Source organism: Physella acuta, unplaced genomic scaffold, assembly GCF_028476545.2.
Source record: "Physella acuta isolate Inbredline_101_S28 unplaced genomic scaffold, ASM2847654v3 ptg000773l, whole genome shotgun sequence".
Lineage (NCBI taxonomy): Eukaryota > Metazoa > Mollusca > Gastropoda > Physidae > Physella > Physella acuta.
The window spans coordinates 436,338-462,367 of NW_026732291.1; the positions used below are offsets into that span (position 1 = coordinate 436,338).

A 26,030-nucleotide genomic window follows, 5' to 3' on the forward strand; every position below is an offset into this window, starting at 1 on the left:
GTTTTTAAAAGCGCTCCAACCTAAGTTCAACCAGTGTTTCTTTCAGACATATGTCCCCGGGGGTGGGTGAAACTTTCGGGGAGCGAGGGGGGAGGGGGGTAAAGGGTCGGACATTGATAACATTGTTTATTTTCTATCTAAATCGTTCAGCGATAGGGGCTGTAAATTTTGTTCGACTTTGCTAAGTTTGGATATATTTGGCTTGTAAACTCGTAACAACCGTCCCCGTCATGGCCTTCCACTACATCAGATAATACATTTCTATATAGTATTATGTCGCCAATGTGTATTTATGCTCGTCGAGTTACAGTATAATATAATTTTTAAAGTGTTGTCATTAGATATCTATTTTTTGACGAAGACTGATACTAAGTCTAATTGATTCTAGCGCTATTCAATTAATAATTTATAGATCAGACATGTTCGTAGTTTTACCGTCTTTGAAATATTTTGTACACACCTATTGTTAACTTCTTCTTCTTTGTTCTTAACTGTTATTATGTTAAGAGATTTAAACAAGTAAAATTTTGTGGATGAACTGGACTGTGGTCTCCAGATCTGCGGGCACCCCATACAGTTTTTCCGTGAGTGGGGCATAGGGACTGGAGTTGTACACGGGGCAGTCCTGTAGGACGTGCTCTGCATTCTCCGGGGCCATACCACATGGGGCAGATATAGCCATTACCAACTTTTATTAACTAAATTTACAGATTATATTTCAGACAGAAAAATGATTAGACCAAACAACTCGTGTAGCATAAAAAGTATAAAAGCGCAAGAAGTTATATAAAGAAGAACACGCAAAAACATAATTATAACAAAAAACTAAATGATATATTATACTTTTACTACACATTAAAACTTTTTTAAAAGACATTTTTGAAAGACAAATATGAGTACTATAATGATATAATTATTATAAACTATATATAAACTATGTAATTGTCCGCTTGAATTAATTTTGCTTTTGGCAAGGTGTCAAGGTGTGGATGTCTTCCTTAGCATTAGTAAAGGTATCCAACAGATACTAAAGTGGTCCACGCTTTTCTTTATAGTTATTTATAATAGTAGTCTATAATTTATTTTCTACTTTTTTTAGCGCAATTTCCATTCTGGAGAATTGCGTTTATTAACTCGTCATTTCTGGGAATGGATGGATGGATGGATGAATGTGTGTCCGGTCTTTAAGTCGTATCTCCTCCTCAACGAAGCAATATCGATGACTAGTTCCAAAAGCAATTATGTTAAGCAAGTTACGAGAATGAGCATAGGCTATAAAAATTCCGGGTTTCTTTCATGTATTTCCCGGAAAAGCCAAAAAACCTCAAAAAATGCAGTTTTTGGCCCATATCTCGGCAACCAGACCACTTAGCGACTTGAAACATGTACCAATCGATTCCTGTCATAATTTAGAACAATATTGCCGAAGAAAGTTTTCAAAAATATCCTCTCGTTCGGTCACAAATTTTAAAATTACATAAACACCTACAAACCGATCGTTCTTCTAGCTTGAACGCACCCCAACATTATACGTCAGAGCTATTTTTAGATAACATAAGGAAATTGCGCATAAATGTCACTAGACTTTTTTAATTAACTTGTTTACATAACAGCTTGTTATTAAAACGTTTTTTATGAATTTTTTTACAAGCTAGTATTTAACTCACTTCATCTTTAACTCACGTCAGTCTGTCGTCAGTCTAGATCGAAACGCCGGAGCGAAAATTCGGATACTTCTACTTGACAGATACGGTTCACAGTTGGCACGTGGGTCAAGACATGAAAACAATGCAATCTGAAATTAAATTTTACTTAATTGGATGCATAATTTATTTTTACTTTCTCGTATATACGAAGTATAGAGAAAGTCTCGTAATCGTGCAAAAAAAAATTGAGATTTTAACAAATCTCGACGTTTTACACCTCACTGATACGGAAAAACATAATTTTGCAATCTTGTCCGTATGTCTGTGTGTCTGTGTTAGTGTCTGTGTCTGTGTGTAAACACGATAACTTGAGTACCGTTACAGCTAGGTTGATGAAACTTCACATATAAGTATTTTATCAAAATCTTAGATCCTGATCAACTTTTGAGCGATTTCCAATAACCGGAAAAGGTACTTTTTCCACTTTGAATTTTTCAAAAGCCTATAACTTGAGTACTATTTCAGATAGATAAATGAAATTTCATACGTAAGTAAAAGATCTAATTTTCTACCTCCTGTCAAATTTTGAGTTATTTCAGTTGACCGGAAGTACTAATTTACGCTATTTCCGGTTTCTCGAAAAAAAACGCATATAAATTTGTAAAGTACTAATAACATTAATATTGCGCACTATTATGCACATTTTGTTTTGGCGTTCGCTTGGTGCGCAATTCTTTTTTCTACGAGATTCTATTCTATTTTTAAAAGTTTAAGTAATTAAAAATCATGTCTATATTCCATGTTATATAAGAATATTCGAGAAAGTTTAGGGGAGATCATTCCCGGTTTATTTATGGATTAGTTAAAATTTGGACCGAATTAATAGACATGATTATCCAAACGCGTCATCACGGCAAAAGCGCGTTATCACGTTCAGTAGCTGCGCCAAACCGTTCAAAAGGCGCGCAATGGTTTTTAGTCATGAAACTATTGCAAATAAAAACATGTAACATACTAAAAAAATTTTCATAAAAAAACGTTTTATTAACTAACCTTTATGTACTAATGCACTAAAAAGTAGAAAATAAATTATAGACTACTATTTTAGTTATAGACTACTAATTTTGTCTAAATTAGTAGTCAGTCTTAGCCAACAATTACGCACTATTGTACGCGAGTTATTATGTTCATCAGGAGGCCAAAACGTTTTAGTCATGCAACTGTATTGTACATTTTTTTTAATTAAATTAATGAAAAACATAAATCACAACACAAAAAAAATAACGTTACAACAGTACCTACCTTTCCTATAACTATAAAAATCCTTTTCTAATGTAAACTTGAAGTGTCAGGTAGGATATATTTCTCTTAATGAAATTAGACTATGAAGTTTATGTCAGGATTGTGTCGTCATTAGAGTTCGGCATTGTCCTTAGGCTTGCAGTACCGTAAGCAAGAAACTAGTAGATTTAAAACTAAGTTTAATGGACGTACTTTAACAATTGAGAATTAGAGATCTATGATTTACACGATATGTGTCTTAAATATTTACCTAATTTTCATCGTTTAAACATTTTAGGAGATATATGTAATCACGGTCAGTAAAATAAAATGACAGAGTTTAACAGTGATAAAAGGATTCTACCAGGTAATTTTTTTAAAATCAATTGATTCATATGGGAATAGAAGTAATGTTTACCAGAGTTTCTTCCAGGCATCTCCGCCCGCCCGCCCCCCCCCCCCCCCGAAAAAAGTCTACCGCCCCCCCCCCCCTCCCCCAAACGAAATGAAATTTATATAATTTTATATTGAAAATATATACTTTTAACAGTGTCCGCCCCCCCCCCCCCCCCCCGAAGAAAGTCTACCGCCCCCCCCTCCCACCCACACCCCCCACCCCACCCCCGGAGAAAAAAAAAGTCAGGAAAACACTGATGTATACTAGACAAACAAATCAAATTAAAGCGGTAGACTTTCTGAGCCACCTCCCCCCCCCCCCCCCACCCAAGAGATGCCTGTAAGAAACTCTGCCTGCATCTAAGAAAAACGGGAAAGCACTTTTTGCCGGGCACTGTTTCTTGAAAACAGTTAAATCAGTATGTGGTCGAGTCGGTTAAGCCCGTGGTTGCTAAACCAAAAAGTCTCGAGTTCGAACCCTCGGGCAGATGAGGCTCATTAGCTGGGGGACAGCTACTCCAAAATCAAACAACTTCTGCCTTGTAGTTTGTTCTTGGTTGGACAAAGGGTATGGAAGCAAATCCAAAAAGAAAAGCAGGCTGAAATTGGAGTTAATGGCCTCTATGGCGCATAACCAGTTGACACGTATCCTTCATTGTGATGGAGGCGTGGTCGAGTCGGCAAAGCTCAAGGCTCGATCCCTTCCAACACTAAAAATTAAGACCGAAGAAGAATAAGAAGTATATACAGACTTGTAGCCGTTTAATTTGTTAACTTTGTTTATAATTCAAAACTGCAGCTTAAAATGAGCTTTTAAATTTTTTCTACCGCTTTTGCCCCCCCCCCCCCCCAACCTTCCGATTGTCACACATTGTCACATCCAATCCTGAACACCTATTCCTCACCTAGGAGAGTGATGGTTGAAATTCTTAGTTCTCAGGAATAAATTTAAATAAAGAAACAACACATAAAGTTATTAATATTTAAAGTACGAAGTTTGCACTAAAATATGTATTCTATAATTATGTTGTAAACGTCGATTACATACTTTCGGAAATATTCGATTCTAAAAATAGATTTCTAGGAATACTATTTTTAGCATCCAACGCAAGTAAAACACAATATCCCAGCATTCAACACGAAGAAGACAGGGCGGTCACTAGACTTGAAAGCAAGGTAGGCCCCTAAGCAATTTTTCGATCACTAAAATCTTTTTTTTAATGAAATGACACAAAATATAATAAGTCGATAAATACTTAGTCTATATAGGATCTACTTTACATTAATATTTCTAAAACTAATAAAATCATTACTTTTAAGAATTCGTATAGATCTACAAAAATAGCTTCTTAATTTCCAATTAGGCCTCTACAAAAAGATGATTTAATTAATAGATCTAGAAATCTAGATTCTAATTATACAACAATAAAACAATAAGCTGATATATATATATATATATATATATATATATATATATATGTATATATATATACATTAATATGTACTAGATCAGTGGTTCCCAACCTTTTTCGATTGGCGACCCCCTTTTATAAAAATTAAGTGACCCGCGACCCCCATTGAATTAAAAAGCCGAAATTAGTATGGTAATTAATAAGCACTAAAATAACATTTTCTAGTAGACTTTCAATATGAACTACTCTTGATAACTGTTTTAATAACATGAGTAAAATTGCATACTATTCACTAAACATTCGTGATTAATTTTTTTTGTTAACCCCAACCTATGTCATTATCATTATCTTAATTTTGTTTTTAATCGAAAAATAGTGTTGAAAATCTATTCTCGAAAAGTCAATCAATTTTACGTTTGGGTATGAATGGTGAATACTACACCAAAATTGAGTGTGCAGTTTTTTTTTATCTTTCTCGGAATCATTCTATAAATCAAAGAATTCATCTTGTAATTCATCGTGAATGCTGGCAACATCGGGGGAAGAAGAGAATGGGTAATGCGTAAATGCAGATTCTTTTTTTTTCAGCTCAGAGAAATAGCGCTGCAATTCGTTTACACTTGATTCAAGATGCCCAGAAATTTCTTCTTTCAAAATTTTAATTATCTCACAATTAGATGCATCTACCACACTGCAGAGTTTCTCAAATTTACAATATTTCCAAGATTTATTTTCTTCGCCGATTTTGCAGCTTTGATAAAAATGCCCCGAGATTATCATGGAGAGTGATAATATTTGTTCATTTTCCCTGAAGCTTCAGGTTATGCTTATGTTGATGCTGCTAGGTATGATACTCTCCCCAACCACTCTATGTCGTTTTAAGCATACCAAAAGGTCTTGTTTCCTTTGCATTTCCAAGAACAATTTGATTTCAGATTTCAATTCAAAAACACGATTCACAATAATTCGTTTGACAACCAGCGCACTGTTGTGTAGAAGAGCAGAAACTAGGGATCTTTATTCAGGTCTTTGCTCAGTTCTTTGAAGGCTCCAGATTTTATATAATTTACCACTTATACTAGCAATGGAGTCTTGATGGCGATTGGTGAGGGCAGAGGTTAGGGTGTTAAATATTTTTTTACTGCTTTCTGAAAGCCCGATTTTGACCTAAACGGAACATAGATGGTGCACCATCCGTACAAACCCTCACAACCGTTTTAACCCATTTTAATTATCCAATTTAAAAAAAAAACGTATTTATTATCTCCATGCTTCCTTCTCAAAAGAGCATCTCTTCTTTGCTATCATCTAAATGAATATAGACAAAGACCAACAACTGCGAACACGAACTCCCGTCTGTTGATTTATCAAGTTGAAAAGCAACTAATGGTGAAAGCTTAATTTCAATAAAACTGTGTTATTTAACATCTACAGACATGTAAGAATTAACTTCACCATCTTCAACATGCAGCGTTTGATGAGATTTTCTCTTATTGTGTTTATTTTTTTGCTTGGCATTTTCTGTCGCGACTTCATGTGATGCTTGCACTAATGCTGTGTTTCCATGGTGAAAACTTCCTGTTCTATCAAGTCTCTGACGTTTGCAACTAGCTTCATACTGACGAAAGAACTCCATATCTTTTTTGGTGTGTTTCGAATGACTCGTCTCAAATGACGTTTTAGTTTTGAAGATTTCATAAACTCGTGTCTGAGAAAAACTTTGTACAGTACGCTTTGCTTCTTCTCTATTCCCTTTCCAGTGATGTTAGTAAAGCCGAATTTCAAAAATTCTTCTAAATATTTATGTTTTGTATCAAATTACTAAGGGGTTTAGTATACCAGTTGGCGACCCCCCAGAAAGCCCTTCGCGACCCCCCTGGGGGTCGCGACCCCCAGGTTGGGAACCCGTGTACTAGATGATCTAGCAAGTGTGGGAGACAAACCACGACACACGACTATGTTGAGTGAAAGGGCAGTCAAAATCGTAAGCCCTGAAAGCGATTTTCCCCGATTTTGTTTTGAAAGAAAATCGCAGCTATGCAGCTAGATCTAATTGTTTAACACAATAAACAGTAAATGTATAACAAGTATTTCATTTTTTTTGGAAAGAGATAATATGTTGCACACTAAACTTTCAGATCGTCGTAACTAAAAAAACTTATTTCAAAAAATTGATTTAGTTTACGTTTATAGCCTTAAAAATCTGGAAACGTAAATTTTAATTATTGTGTGGGCAGTATCGATACCATATTCAATAATATTTCATACATTTTAGTTTGTTTAATTTAAAGCTCGAATTAGAGGTAGCTAGTGTTAATTAACTGTAATGTATAATCTCTTTTATTACTCCTTTACATTTTACTGGTTATTGTAACTTTACCAAACTAAGGAGTGTAATAAAATATTGCGATTTCTGGTACTCTAATCGCCTTGTACATTACTTTTAGATCTAGATCTAGATCTTAGATCGTGGTGAGGTTGTCCTAGCAGACGACATTGTTGCTGGCTTCTTCACTTCATACTGAACTTTCGTTATTTAATATTTAGATCTCTAGATATCTAGACTAGATCTAAATCTAGAATCTAGATCTATATCCGTCATACAGAGTCGTGAAATTTTAAAAATCTTTAGCCTAGATCTAGTAGTTTCAAATAAGGACTCTAGATCTAGGCTAGGTAGTAGGTAGATTCTAGAATCTAGATTCTAGATCTAGATTCTAGAATCTAAATCTAGTATTATCTAGATCTAGATCGTCTAGATCTAGATCATCTAGATCTAGATATCTAGATTCAGATTTAGATCTAGTAAGTAACAGTAAGCTAGTACTAGAAATCTAGATTCTAGTTACTAGTACTTAGTATACTATACTAAGTATAGTTAGTATTTAGTATAGTAGATCCAGAATCGAAATTTGAAGTCTAGATCTAGATCTACAAGCAATCAAACAAATCGGTAATCTATCGCTTTAGGTACGTAATACTAAAATCACCCGCATCTAGATATAGATCTAGTAATGTGAAAAACAGGTGACTCCTTAAATTTAAATTTTAATAATTATTGCATGTTAACGGTATTGAAAAAATAAGTAATATTTTATGCGTATTAGTTGTGATAATTCAGGAAAATCAGTGAAATGCTGGTATTCAACCGGTAAGAGGGTCTGTGCCGCTTCTCTACCGGAAATAAAGTAAATATATTTTAAGTATATATTCAACTGTCACGTGAACCAAGTCACGGACAGGGTAAAGTAATAATAAAGTTTCAGCAGAAAGTAATAATAAAGTTTCAGCAGCTAATGCAGTAATATTAATAAGTATAATAAGTAAACTTAATAGTGGCAAGCTGAAGGTCTGATGACTACGCTACAATTCAATGTGCGCAGTTTACAGCCTTAAAGTAATAACAACCTGGTCCGATGACCTCTTGACTCTGGCAAGGGTTTACGGCCGGTGTATAAAATACAATATCAGGTCCGATGACTACGGGTCAACTCAATGCCCGCAGTTTACGGCCTGTAGTAAAATACAAATAACTATAAGTTACTTAAAAACACAAAGTTACTGCAATAGTACAATTTAATTTATTATACTTTTAAAACTTAAACATACGAATCATACTTATTTATATGTATTACAAACCATACAGTTATTATAGAATGAATGAAGTAAATAACACAAAACCATGCACGTAGGAGTAGGGCCGACGGCCCAAACGCCGCGTGCGACACCACCAGCTGAGCTCAGTGCTGGAAAAGTGCGAGAATCCCTTTTTTGCATCCCCCTATATGCCTTTACATTGGCGGTGTGTCACGTGGACAAACTAGCCAACTAGAGAGGGGCCTGCGAGGGGGACGAAAGATAAAAATGTACGTAGTTGTAGAGGGGGGGGGTAATAGAGCAGGTAGAGGGTGGTGGAAGAATAAAATAAATGTAAGCCTAAACGGTTTTACCGTCACACCCCCTTTCCTCGCTAAAATTTCGTGGTAACGCAATTTTCAGCGGACCAGAAATAAAACAATATCTTTTCATGTGTCTTTCAAAGTATAGTTAAGCAAAAAATGTAAATAACAATGTCTTTAGACGAAAATTAATAACATTGAAACATAGGCCATTTACAGGCAAAATGAGTATACATTGGCCATGATAGGCGAGTAGGCTACAACATCAATTACAACATTGTGATATGCCATTAGAGGGCATAGTAAACAAACAATTTGTTTTGGATGTAAATTGTAATAAGACATAAAGACAACAGTGAATAATGACATTTTTTGTTCAGTATAAGTTTACATTGTATTCATGAAATTAACTAACGCCAAGTTCTGTTTTAGAAGTATGACAACCAGTTCTAAGCAGTCAGTGGAAACCTGTAAAAAATACTGCAAGAACAAAGGAAAAACAACGAATTTATGACATAGATATGAAGTTATGAGTACATAAGATATGACAATAATAAATGTCCTTGGAATTTTTTAAAAAGTATTGCTTGTGTAAAAAAAATATATATCAAAGTAAGTCATAACAAGCTTCACTATTGTTAAACTGGGCAGCTTGCATCAATTAAGTGCAAGGCTGGAATAGAGCTAAGTTCAGGCAATCGACCATGACTTACTAAGAAATTCCACCCTAAGTCTAACTAGCTAAGTTATGCTTAGTGACTTGTCAAAACTCAGTATGGGGTGGGTGGCAAAAGGTGAAGCACCAGTAATGAGAGATGGGTAGACCACGGCACAGCTATAGAGCAGGCGGCACGTCTCCCGATAACTTAGGCCGGTGTCCTTGGACCATTGTTTAATCAAGGTGTGTGTGGGTGGGCGGGGTTTTGGACCCAGAGCGATTCTTCTCTCGTCGGCGAATTTTTTTCCATTAGCGAGGGGCTTGTTAGGTTTAGTATGTAGGCCTATGGTGGGTAGAACCATGGGGCCGATAAGGCTGACAGTGGTTGGTTTGTTGTTTTGTCTCCTCGGCTCTTGACGTGCTGTGTAATTAAGGTCGACCGGAGCATCCGGTGTTGTGTTTATTGATGATACAGTCGGGGCAGGGGAAGTAATTTTAATTAAGTCTCTTTTATGGCTCAGTGTAGCATCACGATTCTGAATATCTGGTAGGGTTGGTGTGTCGGGTGTAGTTGCGGGTGTTGGTTTAGGTTCTATGGTCATGTTTTTCAGCTGCTCAAGCATAGCCTGCTCGGCCATCTGCAAGCGTGCTTTCGTTTCTGTCATTCTTTTTATTCGTTCCTTAAAAATAATAATTCTCTCAGCTATTGATATGCTGGTATCTTTTAGCATCTCGTCTTCTTGTTTTTCTATTGTTTCGATACTACCCCATTCCGATCGTTCAAATTCATAGAACTTGGCCTCTATAGCCCATTTTCTCTCTTTTAATTTAATTTCTTCCTCCCACTGCAGTTCATTTAATCGTTCTTCTTCGTCTAATCTTCTTCGTTCCTCTTCTTCGTGTAAGTCTTCTAAATTTTCTTGGTATCTTTGTTTTCTTCGTTCCTCTTCTTCATGTAAGTCTTCTAAATTCTCTTGGTATCTTTGTTTAACAAATGCACTGAGTGCCGCCCCTTCGTAGCCAAAGTCAATGGCGTACCTGATAAGGGCGGGGATGCTAGTGGAGCCACTCATTATGCAGCCTGGCTAGGACGTTGACACGAGTAACGTGACACGCGTGTGCTCAAGCCGTGTACCGGGTTACGCCTAACAATAAAACTAACTAAAAGAAAAGTATTTGACAGACTAACAGAAGTAGGCCTATTCTACAAATAATAGACTACTAAGCTAACTACAAGAATTGGGGACCAGTTTTAAAATTTAAAACTAAAGGAATCAACGTAGTAAGTCAGAGTCAAAAGCTAAAACTTGACACTTAGCTACAATTCCAGTGGTCTTGCCCTTCTTGTGCAGCCGTCAGTTGTACAGAATACTTCTTGAGCAGGTAGCAATAACACACAGAAATATTTTTTCTGAAAATTCAAAGTAAACAACAGCAGTAAAATTCAAATAGTGAAACAGCAGGATTTATTCAAATACGAGTGGCTAACTCGTGTCTAGTATTTAGTTTGACGAGCCCCCATGTTAACGGTATTGAAAAAATAAGTAATATTTTATGCGTATTAGTTGTGATAATTCAGGAAAATCAGTGAAATGCTGGTATTCAACCGGTAAGAGGGTCTGTGCCGCTTCTCTACCGGAAATAAAGTAAATATATTTTAAGTATATATTCAACTGTCACGTGAACCAAGTCACGGACAGGGTAAAGTAATAATAAAGTTTCAGCAGAAAGTAATAATAAAGTTTCAGCAGCTAATGCAGTAATATTAATAAGTATAATAAGTAAACTTAATAGTGGCAAGCTGAAGGTCTGATGACTACGCTACAATTCAATGTGCGCAGTTTACAGCCTTAAAGTAATAACAACCTGGTCCGATGACCTCTTGACTCTGGCAAGGGTTTACGGCCGGTGTATAAAATACAATATCAGGTCCGATGACTACGGGTCAACTCAATGCCCGCAGTTTACGGCCTGTAGTAAAATACAAATAACTATAAGTTACTTAAAAACACAAAGTTACTGCAATAGTACAATTTAATTTATTATACTTTTAAAACTTAAACATACGAATCATACTTATTTATATGTATTACAAACCATACAGTTATTATAGAATGAATGAAGTAAATAACACAAAACCATGCACGTAGGAGTAGGGCCGACGGCCCAAACGCCGCGTGCGACACCACCAGCTGAGCTCAGTGCTGGAAAAGTGCGAGAATCCCTTTTTTGCATCCCCCTATATGCCTTTACATTGGCGGTGTGTCACGTGGACAAACTAGCCAACTAGAGAGGGGCCTGCGAGGGGGACGAAAGATAAAAATGTACGTAGTTGTAGAGGGGGGGGGTAATAGAGCAGGTAGAGGGTGGTGGAAGAATAAAATAAATGTAAGCCTAAACGGTTTTACCGTCACATTGCACATTAGACTCTAATAACTTATTTAACTTATTATAATAATTATTATAATAATAATTATTAGATCTAGTAATAGGGGGATTTTAATTTTGAAAGTTACAAAAATGTTTCAAAGTTTCATTTAGCCTATGTACCTGATTTTAAACAAATGAATTAAAACTTTTCAGTAATAAATAAAGACTAGCGATGTTTCCATCAGATGCAACTAAGCTCATTTACTATAGCAGCCATCTTGTTTAATTTTTGTTTTGTAAACTAATACTAAATAGCCACTCTATTTTACAAATGGCCGCTGTTTATATAGCAGATCTTGGGGACTTGTTCTCAACCACTGCTGTCTAAAGTTAATTTCTGGCCTATATTGATATATTTAGCCATTGATTTTGGTTTATTATTCAGTTATCTATAATATTTGACACAAATATTTCACAATATACTACTATTAAAGCCTTAACAATGAATGGGGTAACTTTTTTGTACATTATTAGATGCGGTCGATTTTACGTAGACCTACCTAAAGCAATAGATTACCAACAAGTCTCTCACTCGTTTTTGCTCTACTCTTAGCCTCTGAGTCTTATAAATTCTAACTTAATCTCGATCTAGATGTAAAAATCTATCTAGATATATTTACCCGTGATTCTGCAGGTAGGCCTATGTCTTGCAATATCTTATCGCAGTTTACTGCCTCGCCATTTTGTGCCTCGCTATTTCCCAAAACCTCTAGATTCTAGTAGTAAAGTACTGGATCTAAATCTAGTAGCTAGACTAGTCACAGTCGAGTCTAGAGATTAGTCAAAGTCCTAAGTCTTCTAAGTCACTAACTTTACCCTTTAGCGGCCAGAGCCCTAAGGCTTGGTTCTTAGAAGATATTCCAATATGCCTATAGTAACTATAGTTAGATTTAGATCTAAAGACTATAGAATACTAATGATTATCAAAATTTCTTTAGGCCTATATATGATATATCGGTAATCTATCGTTTTGGGTACGTAAAATCGCCCGCAATTTGTAATGTGAAAAACAGGTGACTCCTTAAATTTTAATAATTATTTCACATTTTGAGGAGGATTTATGTTTTAAAAAATTCAAAAATGTTTCCTTGATTCATTTATGTACCTGTTTTTAAACAATTGAATTAAAACTTTTCCGTAATAAATGAACACCAGCGATGTTTCCAACAGATGCAACCTTGCTCATTTACTATAGCAGACATCTTGTCTAAGTTTTATTTTTATAAGCTTTTAGCGCCAGATTCAGGGGGAAGCCACTCTATTTTACAAATTGCTGCTGTTTATATAGCAAATCTTGCTCTCAGACACTGCTGTTTAAAGTTAATTTCTGGCCTATATCGATATATTTAGCCATTGATTTAGGTTTATTATTCATTTATCTATAATATTTGACACAAAAGTATGACAATATACTTCTATTAAAGCCTTGACAATGAGGTAACGTTTTCGTACATAAATAGCCACGGGCGATTTTACGTACCCAAAACGATAGATTACCGATATATCATATCATAAGCCCATAATAGTACTCTAACTAGGCCTAACATTAACAAAACTAGAGTTTAGTAGAATAGTCTAGATTCTATTTTTTATTAATACTTTACATAGATCTAGCTAGATCTGGTTCTCTAATTTAGTTTTACATTAACTAGATCTAGATCTATCAGTCAACTACTAAACTACAAAACAAGTTTGATGCAGACAGCATAGACACAATTCCCAATGCCAATGAAAAAATAGGATTAAACACACATTCCATCATGTAAAAAAAAAGTATAAATGAAAAAGCAATGGAGTACATAGATCTAGAATCTAAGCCTAACAATTAATAATCAAATATCTATAGGCCTAAGTCTATTCAAATTTACTTTTAGACAAAATCCTAGGCAGTAACAAAATATAAAACTTGCAGACAACTTATTATTTAATTACAGATTCAATAAATATGTTTAGCCTAAAATGTGTTGCCTGTAGTAATCCTTTTCAATTATTGTTTTTATTTCATAGGCCGTTTGATAAGATTTTTATTAAGAAAAAAAGTGTTGGTAAAAATTGGATGTTTTATTCATGTTTGTCTGTCCAATATTTCCCGGCTATAAAAAACAGGAAAATTTTCTTTTCCAGAGCAGACATAATATGCAGATAAAGAGGTCTTAAATATTCACTCAACATCAGACATTACACGCTCAGCCAACATCAGACATCACAAGCTCAGCCAACATCAGACATCACAAGCTCAGCCAACATCAGACATAAGCTCAGCCAACATCAGACATTACAAGCTCAGCCAACATCAGACATCACAAGCTCAGCCAACATCAGACATCACAAGCTCAGCCAACATCAGACATTACAAGCTCAGCCAACATCAGACATTACAAGCTCAGCCAACATCAGACATCACAAGCTCAGCCAACATCAGACATCACAAGCTCAGCCAACATCAGACATCACAAGCTCAGCCAACATTAGACATTCTCAAGCTCAGCCAACATCAGACATCACAAGCTCAGCTAACATAAAAAATCACATTGGAAAAATGTTGGATTAGATCTACACAGCTACACCTAATGTTCAGTTTTCTGATATTTATCTCATACTTCTGTGTGTGTGTTTAGCCATACTGGCACAGGCAGAAAGAATATTTTATGTGGGTGTTGCAGATAATGATTTAAATTATTTTTTTAATGTATGAACATAGGTAAATGTAGAAGACATCAGTTGAGATGGTGAAGTAGACTTCACAGATTCACCAATTGTGTTCTATAGAAAGATTGTGTTTGTCAGCGCCGCGCCTAGGTGTCTTCACTTCTACAATTTAGAACCAGGATCTCATCTGGACATATTAGATTTAAATGTGTTCAAGACCCATCTGTACAGGGTAGATTTGAATGTTCACAATACCTCATCTGTACAGGGTAGATTTGGATGTTCACAATACCCCATCTGTACAGGGTAGATTTGAATGTTCACAATACCCCATCTGTATAGGGTAGATTTGAATGTTCACAATACCTCATCTGTACAGGGTAGATTTGAATGTTTACAAAACCTTATCTGTTTAGGGTAGATTTGAATGTTTACAAAACTTCATCTGTACAGGGTAGATTTGAATGTTCACAATACCTCATCTGTACAGGGTAGATTTGAATGTTCACAATACCCCATCTGTACAGGGTAGATTTGAATGTTCACAATACCTCATCTGTACAGGGTAGATTTGAATGTTTACAAAACCTTATCTGTGTAGGGTAGATTTGAATGTTTACAAAACTTCATCTGTACAGGGTAGTTTTGAATGTTCACAATACCCCATATGTAGAGGGTAGATTTGAATGTTCACAATACCCCATCTGTACAGGGTAGATTTGAATGTTCACAATACCTCATCTGTACAGGGTAGATTTGAATGTTTACAAAACCTTATCTGTGTAGGGTAGATTTGAATGTTTACAAAACCTCATCTGTACAGGGTAGATTTGAATGTTCACAATACCTCATCTGTACAGGGTAGATTTGAATGTTCACAATACCTCATCTGTACAGGGTAGATTTGAATGTTCACAATACCTCATCTGTACAGGGTTGATTTGAATGTTCACAATACCTCATCTGTACAGGGTAGATTTGAATGTTCACAATACCTCAACTGTACAGGGTAGATTTGAATGTTCACAATACCTCATCTGTACAGGGTAGATTTGAATGTTCACAATACCTCATCTGTACAGGGTCGATTTGAATGTTCACAATACCTCATCTGTACAGGGTAGATTTGAATGTTCACAATACCCCATCTGTACAGGGTAGATTTGAATGTTCACAATACCCCATCTGTTTAGGGTAGATTTGAATGTTCACAATACCTCATCTGTACAGGGTAGATTTGAATGTTTACAAAACTTTATCTGTGTAGGGTAGATTTGAATGTTTACAAAACCTCATCTGTACAGGGTAGATTTGAATGTTCACAATACCTCATCTGTACAGGGTAGATTTGAATGTTCACAATACCTCATCTGTACAGGGTAGATTTGAATGTTCACAATACCTCATCTGTACAGGGTTGATTTGAATGTTCACAATACCTCATCTGTACAGGGTAGATTTGAATGTTCACAATACCTCAACTGTACAGGGTAGATTTGAATGTTCACAATACCTCATCTGTACAGGGTAGATTTGAATATTCACAATACCTCATCTGTACAGGGTAGATTTGAATGTTCACAAAACCTCATCTGTACAGTAAGTTAGAGAGTAAACATGAGTAAAGTGAGTTTAATACTTTTTAGGTGAATTTTACAGCAATGGAAAATACAGGTGGAAAGAAAAGGGAACTTCAGTCGGAAGATGAAGGTAACATAATAATTCTTACAGAAGTTTTTGTGTAGATTAATTTATATCTGGTTTGCATAATAGGAAGTAATTATTTAGAAATATGCAGTTGTTTTACGAATGTATACATAATTTTATGAAGCTAAAATATCTGATAATGATGATTTTAAAATATTTTTAGATGTAACACAAAGCCATTGTCAGACAACAAAGTTAAAAGAAAAAAGCACTGAAACATGTTTCATACCAGGTGAGTTTTTGATTGTATAAAAAATGTACAAGTGTTGGAATGTAAATGCATACAGATTGATTAACTGCATGAATCAAGGTCAAGGGTTTTATTACAGCTGAAAAACTGGTAGAATCATAACTTGGTCCAACTAACTCTGAATGTTGATAGAACCTACAGAGAATTGTCTTGAAGTAATTTGATAGACCCTTAAAATATTTTTAAAATCATACACGATGTAATTAAAAATATGGTAAAAAACCTGACTGTTTGGTTTTAGTCAGACTTAATAAAGATAGGGCACATTTGATGTTTTAGTATTTTTTGTAATCAAGCAACAACTCAATAATTTCCTTTGTCACTACTGGACTAGCTTTACAGCAATTAGATAATTAATAATGTTTAAACAATTATTGGGCAGTTTATCACATTATAAATTATAAAAACACGTAAACTCTGCTTCATCTGCTATATGTTTTAGTATAGATTAGAAATTTCTATTATTTATTTTAGCTATTTGCCTTGTTTTTTTATGCATCATGTAAAAAGTTTAAATATAATTTTTCTTAATCTAAATTCCCTCCCCTTGTATCTCCCCAGGACATCATGAAGCTGAGATCTGCTATGGAGGTGAAGCTGACTTACACAAGCACTATAACAGCTGTAAGAAGAATCCAGGTCATGTCAACTTTATACCTGTTAATGATTTTAACTTGGATCATCTCCCCTCACAGTACCGTGACGTCATCATGTTGGAGCTAATCAAAGCTTTGTCTGCTGTAACGGTCCTGATAAAGGTCAAGTACACCAGTCTAGAGAGACCAAAGTCTGTTCCATGCTTCAATGGTCAGTATCCATTTTATAACACCAGAGGAAGTGACGTGTTGAGGACAGGGACGGGGAGGGTGTGGCATGTGGTCAAGTACACAGAGAGGGACAACAAGGGCACTTGTCCATGTGGCAAGTGTCAACACTCGGACACACCTAGCAAAGTGTGGGGGGTGGTTCATGTGAGGACAGCCGCACACGTGGTGTTTGATGACAGTGAAGCGAGACAGACAAGGTGTGTTGTAGGTTTTGATGACAATAAAAGTCCTGGGGTCAGTCTTGATGGCTGGGGGGTGGACGTTAGGGCATACATTGAGGAAGACATGTGTTTGTTTACATGTGTGTCATGTGACTTAGAGTTGCTTGATGAACTGGACAAGACGTGGCGGCACTTTTATGATCTATGTGGGGAAGTAAAAGACAAATACAGGAGATTTTTTGTCGTGGACAAGTTGACCGTTATAGTGTCACATCCTCATGGCTGTCCTAAACAGGTCTCTGTAGGACAATGGACACACAAACGTGAGAGGGAAGGTATGTACAAGTTCACGTACACAACATGTACATGTCCTGGCTCCAGTGGAGCGTATGTCTACATGCCGGGATTTAACGGGTGGTACCAACGTCCCCACAGTGGATCAAACTCTGAAGGAAATTATAGTGGGGAGGATGGGGTGTATTTTTGATCCATCTGTAACTGTTGGTTCTCTCCCCTTGTCTAATGTAAACAAACAAAATGGCGGCTCCCTTCATTAAACTTGTGTGTGTCAAGACTTGAATGTCTTCATCAGCAACTTTGTATTCTGGTGAAGACAAGAAATAAATTGTTTGGTTTCTTTCAGTCCTTTGTTTAGAGTTGTTAGACACATAAACAAAATTATAAACAAATGTTTATTGTTGAGAAATGAAATATTTATAGGCTACACTTGTATCTTTGTTTTGTTTAAACCTCCACATTAGATTTGTCATCGCCATCATTCATCATTGTCTTTATTTATACTTTAATTCATGTTTGTATTTGTTTACAAACTGTTTGTATTTGTTTACAAACTGTTTGTATTTGTTTACAAACTGTATTTGTTTACAAACTGTATTTGTTTACAAACTGTTTGTATTTGTTTACAAAACTGTTTGTATTTGTTTACAAACTGTATTTGTTTACAAACTGTATTTGTTTGCAAACTGTATTTGTTTACAAACTGTTTGTATTGATATCAATAAAGTTTTAGAAGATTTCTAAGTTTCTTTCATTCATTTTGTTATCGTTGATAATCTTAATGTTTTGTGTTGATGATAAACAAAACACGATGGTAGTGAAGAGAAATGTCGACAGTCAAGTTTGTAGCTGAGACTTAATGTCGGCATTCAAGTTTGTAGCTGAGACTTAATGTCGGCAGTCATGTTTGTAGCTGAGACTAAATGTCGGCATTCAAGTTTGTAGCTGAGACTTAATGTCGGCAGTCATGTTTGAAGCTGAGACTTAATGTCGGCAGTCAAGTTTGTAGCTGAGCCTTAATGTCGGCATTCAAGTTTGTAGCTGAGACTTAATGTCGGCAGTCATGTTTGTAGCTGAGACTTAATGTCGGCATTCAAGTTTGTAGCTGAGACTTAATGTCGGCATTTAAGTTTGTAGCTGAGACTTAATGTCGGCAGTCATGTTTGTAGCTGAGACTTAATGTCGGCATTCAAGTTTGTAGCTGAGACTTAATGTCGGCATTCAAGTTTGTAGCTGAGACTTAATGTCGGCAGTCAAGTTTGTAGCTGAGACTTAATGTCGGCAGTCATGTTTGTAGCTGAGACTTAATGTCGGCAGTCAAGTTTGTAGCTGAGACTTAATGTCGGCAATCAAGTTTGTAGCTGAGACTTAATGTCGGCAGTCAAGTTTGTAGCTCAGACTTAATGTAGGCAGTCAAGTTTGTAGCTCAGACTTAATGTAGGCAGTCAAGTTTGTAGCTGAGACTTAATGTCGGCAGTCAAGTTTGTAGCTGAGACTTAATGTCGGCAGTCAAGTTTGTAGCTGAGACTTAATGTAGGCAGTCAAGTTTGTAGCTGAGACTTAATGTCGGCAGTCATGTTTGTAGCTGAGACTTAATGTCGGCAGTCATGTTTGTAGCTGAGACTTAATGAAACTCTCAGGATGGGGGTGGATTTAAATTCCCGTCGAGCGGCGAACACAGGTTAAGGGGGTGGCGATAAACTTTTTGCGGGGGGGGGGGGGGGGGGGAGGGGCGGCGGACACTGGCAAAAGTATATATTTTCTCTATAAATTCCATTTCGTTCGAGTGGGGGGGGGGGGGGGGAAATCCGAAATTCACCCAATCCCTTGCGTACACTTCAGATATTTAAATGCTTACTTCTCCAGCCAGTAAAACTTCAAAAGATGCTTGTGTTTAATTTTTCAAAGAAATGTTGTTTTATCACCATATAAAATAATAACTATAAACACAAGTAAGTAAATTTCTCCTTCAGCATAATACTGTCATAAAAAGTATGCGAGGTAACTCAGTATATCTTAATAGAAATTTTATTTTACTGATTATTTACCTTTGACCATAAAATTTTAATCAACAGAAACAAAAGTTATTTCACCTGAAAGCAGTCGAAAAACATGAACTTGTTTTTTAGTTGCTGCCGACATTAGATCTAAATCTCAGCTATAAACTTGACTGCCGACTTTAAGTCAAGTCTCACACTTTAGAAAGTCTATTTCACATTTATCAAAACTGATAACACCAAATTTTGTTGAGTTGCCAAATAATACGATCCAGGCGCGCTGTTGACAAACCGGGCAAAGGCTTTAGTCTCTAGGGTGGCCAGATTTTTCTGGTCTAACTTTTGAGAAATGCGTGAGGTTTTTTTTTGGTTTGTTATTTTGTATGGTGTAAGAAGTTTCATTTTAGAGGGCAATATATATATATACAATATACATATATATATATATATATATATATATATATATATATATATATATATATATATATATATATATATATATATATATATATATATATATATATATATATATATATATATATATATTCTCATGATTTTTTTTCAGTGCCAACGTATTGTTTTGCATTCAGTGTTTCTTCCAGACTTTTTTCTCCGGGGGGGCACTTGAAATTTTCGGGGGGGCGGTAAACTTTCTTCGGGGGGGCGGACACTGTTAAAAGTATATATTTTCTATATAAATTATATAAATTTCATTCCGTTCGGGGGGGCGGTTAAAAATTTTCGGATGGGCCTTCGCCCCCCCGAAGAGATACCTGGAAGAAACTCTGTTTGCATTGCTAGTCTTCCACATTGCTGTTGGTGCCAGAAGATTGATGACATACACGAGAATATGTAAATTTACAAGATAATTATCCCATTTCTATATAAAATAATTTCTATATAGTAGAAATGTCAACAGAAGGATGAAATATTGAGCTTTTTGGACTACAGCTGATGGAAAACTAAGTTTGTAATCTAAATGTAAACACAGTTACTAAACTTTTTTTACCAAATTTTTATGAAAACCGACATATAGCTTAAGTAATCAAATGTCGCTCACCAATACGTAATAGATAAAAAGAGTAGCTCATAAATCCCGAGTTTATGTGAGTAAAGAAACTGTACAGAAACACACAATGGATTTTCTTCAATTCCAGCTATACCAGCATATAAATGTGGACCAAAGAAGCATGGCTGATAACAAACAATCAACCACAAATACAACAAACTATAATCACTGCCTGTTTCCTGGTAATGTGTTGTTATTGGCCGTGCGAGTTTATGAACATTTAGTAATTGTTTATATATTACAAAAGAAAAGTGTTGCTGGTCAGATGCATTCCAGATATTTGAGGAAAAGATGTTTTCTATAGGCAGCCATAGCAAATGAGGTTAGGGGAAATGTTAAGAAAAACTATTTAATATTTTTAATGATAGAGATACCATCATAACTATAAATGTAATTGGATTTTGTAAGACTAATTAATGAATATCCTACAAATAATAGGAAAATGCTGTAGTGGTCGTCCATAAAAGACATCAGACTGAGGTGGTGGGGGAGATTCGGATCTTTGTGTCAATGGGGAGGGGGTTTAGAAAGTATGATGACACTTTCCATGTTCAACAAACACTCATGTTAAGAAACTGAATTTAAGCCTTTATTTGCATTATTAAAAGTTGTTTTATAAATTGTTATAAATACTTATCATTTTAGACTATTAACATAACATAGACACATACACACACTTTACATCACGACACTATCTATTCCATTCAAAGTTGATTACTTAGTAGCGTCAGCGACTATGTTTTATCTTATGTTTTATCGAAGAAAATGTTTTCAACTATTCTAATGAGAATAAAAAACACTACACTAGCGAGAAATAAACCTGTCTTGAATATACTTGACTTGTATGTATATTACGTAGGCGATACCGCTTTAACGCAGGAAATTTTGAATTTTTAGACAATGCGTAATGTTTTTCTGATATTGTATTTTGTTTTGGTAAATCTCTACTTCCATCACCACAATGCTCGGTACAAATCCACCCATGCCGATGTGGCTTCATTCACTTGATTTAATTATTCGTTTATCGGTTAATTCCAATTTAAAACACATTAGGAAGACAGATGAACTATTGGGTTGTAAAGTTCAGTTTATTAGCATATTGCTATAAACTATTGCTACTGCTATTACAAATTTAACATTATATCAATAAAAGTAGGCCTAAATAATTACATGTGCAAAAACTAAATATATAGAAAAAAAAAACATTTTAAAACATACATTCATTTGATCCATGAAAAGAAAAGTTTAAAATATCTGTAAGCAAACTTATTGACACAGAGCAAGATGTTCCAGCTATCTAAATAACTTATCACTGGCTAGTGTCGTTTGTTAAACATTTTGAACAAAATTAGAGTAGATTTTTAAAGCATAAATAAAGGTAATACATTCTGCTACAGGATACATGACAATAGGACAACAGGCTACGAGTATATAGCAGAGGCATAGCAAGGGGTGGGGAGGGGGGTGGGGGGACATATGTCCCCCGGCGCCGACCTTAGGGGAGGGGGTCGCCAGATTGAAAGTACGAGAGGGGGGGGGTGCAAATCGAAAGTTTGTCCCCGGGCGCCTGGAGGGGTCGCTATGCCTCTGGTAGATAGACCCACATATATAATATATATATATATATATATATATATATATATATATATATATATATATATATATATATATATATATATATATAATACTTATCTTAGCTATAAATAAACTACATACGTTCCACTATATTTTGGTATTAAGGGATTCCTTTATTGTCAGAACTTATGGTCTACTTAAACCTGTTTTCTTACACATTTACACATTTTTACAACACAACTTTTTTCGTAACTTTCTATTTATAAATTTAGGATGACAGATAAATATAGTTATAAATGGTAGTAGACATATTATTACATATACGCTAATCGAATATAAGGGTCGAAAAAAACGTCGTCTTCTTCCTTAATTGACCACTGGTTTCCAACTCTTACATTGTTTTTGTAATGCGTGCTGGGAACACCTTAGATAAGAGTACATACATGAATGGCGATACCTGTCTTTACTATCTAGTGGAATAAAACTTTACTATAGATAACACAACTTCTTCACGAGTTACATTAACTAAACTAAAAACAATATATATCAAACCTGTTTGTTGCCTGCTTTCTGTAATAGGAGAACAACCTAACACGCCAGGACTTGTCTCTATTTTACCGCCTGTACAGCACTCGGTGTCCTGATAAAGTTGACATTTTTTTCTGACCATCCACTGACCACTGCTACAATTTTTACACTTGCTACAGAATCCTTTTTCCATTTTATCTGCGTTGTTGGTTCGGTAATAGCCAGGCTTACACGTATCACAGCATTGCTCACTGGTGTACAGTTTGTGTACATGACTTCATTGTTTATCACATCAGCTGTCTTACACGGAGAACATGTACGACAGCTGTGATTCTGTAAATCCATGAATGTGTTCACCGGACACTGAAGACATGTTGTGTTCTGTTGGTCTACAGCATCTAAATGTTCAGCAGGACCACAAGGCCCATTAATACAGTTTCTATAAGCTTGAGTTATAAACAGCTGCAAACTAATAATACACAGGAAAATAAACCTTCGACACATTTTAGTCTAGATAAATATACCTGTTCTTGACTTGTTCTCTGTATAAATAAATACTAGATCGAGATTGTGCTTCCCTTTTATACTATTCATAAAAGTGGAGTTAAAACTCGACTGTGTCGCGAGCTAAAACTTTATTTCTTAATTAAAAGCTTTTATTGATTCATTTGTGTATATCTAAGTTAGGGTACTTGAAGGAAAATATTTTCATGCATCAGGGACTCTTTTGAAAATATGGTTGCCATGGGAACGGCGGCCATTTTGAAAAAAAACATCCTTTTCTGGAGTTCTAAAATTTCATAAATTAACATAAATATCGGCTATATAACCATTGATCCTTCTTGTACTAACGCTAATAGAGTCAGCTGGCTAGTTTTTGTAACAGAAATCACTCTAGAAATTTTTTTTTTTTTAATTTTCAAAATTTGGTTTGACGAAATTCCAATGAAAATAATGCTAAATTCAATGGAATTTCACCAAAATTTTTTTTGAAAATTTGAAAAAAATATGTCTAGATGTTTTTTGGTTACAAAAACTAGCAAGCTGGCTTTATTGGTGTTAGTACAATAAAGATCAATGATTATATGGGCGGTTTATATGTTACTTTAGGAAATTTTAGAACTCCACATAGGTAGTTTTTTCCAAGATGGCCGCCGTTTCCATGGCAACCATATTTTCAGAAGAGTCCCTGGTACATCCAAATATTTTTCCTTAAGTACCATAACTTATACATACACAAATAAATGTAAAAGGCTTTTTAATTAAAAAGTTTTTTTCCCCCGTTTTTTTTCGGGAGCCTATCCCCTTAAACTGAATGATTGAGATATACTACACAGAAAGGAATCGATATTTAATTCTGGGTCGCTTGGCATGCTATAACTTTGATAAGAGTTTTATAATATACAAACGTACCTGTCACGCGTCGCTGTGATCTCATAAGAATGGAAACTTCGCATTCACTTCAGTATAGAAAGCATATCAAAGTGTCACTTTAATTCAATGTGCTTCTTCAACTACAGAATCATGCATTCTCCAAGTGTTCTCGAGTAAGTAAGACCTCAATTAATCGATCATAATATGATCGGTGCCAGTCCACACAAATTGCTGTAGACGTGTAAGTGACATTTGCTTCACCGAGTGCCTACATTCTGATCAACGACCAGCCATAAGCTGTGTGTGCTGGGGGTGTGATATAGTCAAAGGATCTCCACTATTCTATCCAAATCTTTCCAAATGATTCAAAATTTACCTCCTAATATTGTCAGCGACTAATTTTGTTCACATGTTTTAATGGGTGACGTTATTTTCTACTCTGGAGGTTCTAGTGTGTAAAGTAAAATAATAAAAGCCAAAGTTTCCATTTACATTATCCATGTACACTTTAAACTGTCTTCAGCTAGGACAAAATAAATAAGGGGTTAGCTAAGGATTTTTGCCCAGTTCTGACATTTTTTCAATATTGCTTTTAATCCAACACTACGCATATTTGCATGAAATGGCTTTACAAGTTAGAAGTGTGACAATGTCCATCTGTTTAAAAACTGTAGAATACGTCTTTTTCATGCGAAGTAGTAAAATTTTAGAATAATCTTTAAAGCACATACTTCATAACAATTACTCTACTTGTTAAGTGAGATATGTGCATACAGAATAGAGGTTGTATAGAAAAATGTGGAAACAAGAAAGACATAAATTTACAAGTTCGAAACAACAAATATACCAAAAAGGATATTAAAAAAAAACACATAGACCATATAACCTATCTTTACGGTTTGGGTTAGCGTTTGGTTAACGTTTGGGAATAGTTAGGTTTACGGTGTTATATATATATATATATATATATATATATATATATATATATATATATATATATATATATATATATATATATATAGATATATAGATATATATTCGTTTAGAGATTGGTTTGAGGCAATCAATAGTTTAACATTCATTTTTTCTGTGTTATCGTATATTTAATGTAATTCAAATCCCGGTTTCATTCGAACTTTGCTAAACTGAAGATTGAGTTTTCGTTAGTATTAAATGCGAGCTATTAAAGAAGTACGCTTCACTCTATATTTTTACTTATTGTCCTATCAAGGTGTTTAAATAGCCCCATAGCAACGAATAAAAGATTATTTCATAAACAAATGTTCACTTCAGATTTTGTATACTTAGCTCGATAAGTGGCTTAGGTAGCCTTGCAGATATATAAATACTGGACAGATATTTAGGGTAGAGGTGACGATCAGTACCGGTGTGTAATTGGTACCACCCTCACTTCGTTGAACCTGACCAATAGAAAATCACGGGAACACGTTTAAACTATTTTAGATGATTAAATATATGTGCTGACTAAAAATTATTATAATCGATCGTAAAAGAGAGGCGGTAAATCCGTTTTTGTTTCTTTCACTGTTCAGTGTAATGTTAAACTGTCTTTCTAATTGTGCAATTGTGTACAGGATGCGCGTATATTGTTTACGGTGCTGACCAAATCATTCTACTTTATAGATGGACACGTTTAGTTTGGGAAATTTTGCCAATAACAAACTTGAAGCAAAAATTAATTTGTAGTTAAAGTCTGCTAAAGCGTACCATGTGAGGCGGGGTAAAAAGTTCCCGTGATACTAATTACCCGCTCTGGTAGATATTTTAGTATCAATCGTTATAATCATGCTTTTATGTTTAGACTAGTTTAGACCTTAATTTATACATTTTACCAGCTGCCATTTTTCGATTAT

The 26,030-nt window shown here is 35.2% G+C and overlaps 1 protein-coding gene across 1 annotated transcript in view; it reads left to right on the forward strand.

Annotated features, from left to right (window-relative positions):
* Window positions 1-4,457: 4,457 nt before the first annotated feature.
* LOC131950579 (uncharacterized) overlaps window positions 4,458-26,030 on the forward strand; it is a 48,863-nt gene continuing 27,290 nt past the window's right edge. Inside the window, exons 1-3 of the mRNA XM_059312798.1 lie at window positions 4,458-4,499; window positions 16,018-16,081; window positions 16,242-16,310. Of these exons, the coding sequence (XP_059168781.1) occupies window positions 16,033-16,081; window positions 16,242-16,310 (118 nt within the window). The 5' untranslated portion in view covers window positions 4,458-4,499; window positions 16,018-16,032. The remainder of the gene's footprint in view (window positions 4,500-16,017; window positions 16,082-16,241; window positions 16,311-26,030) is intronic.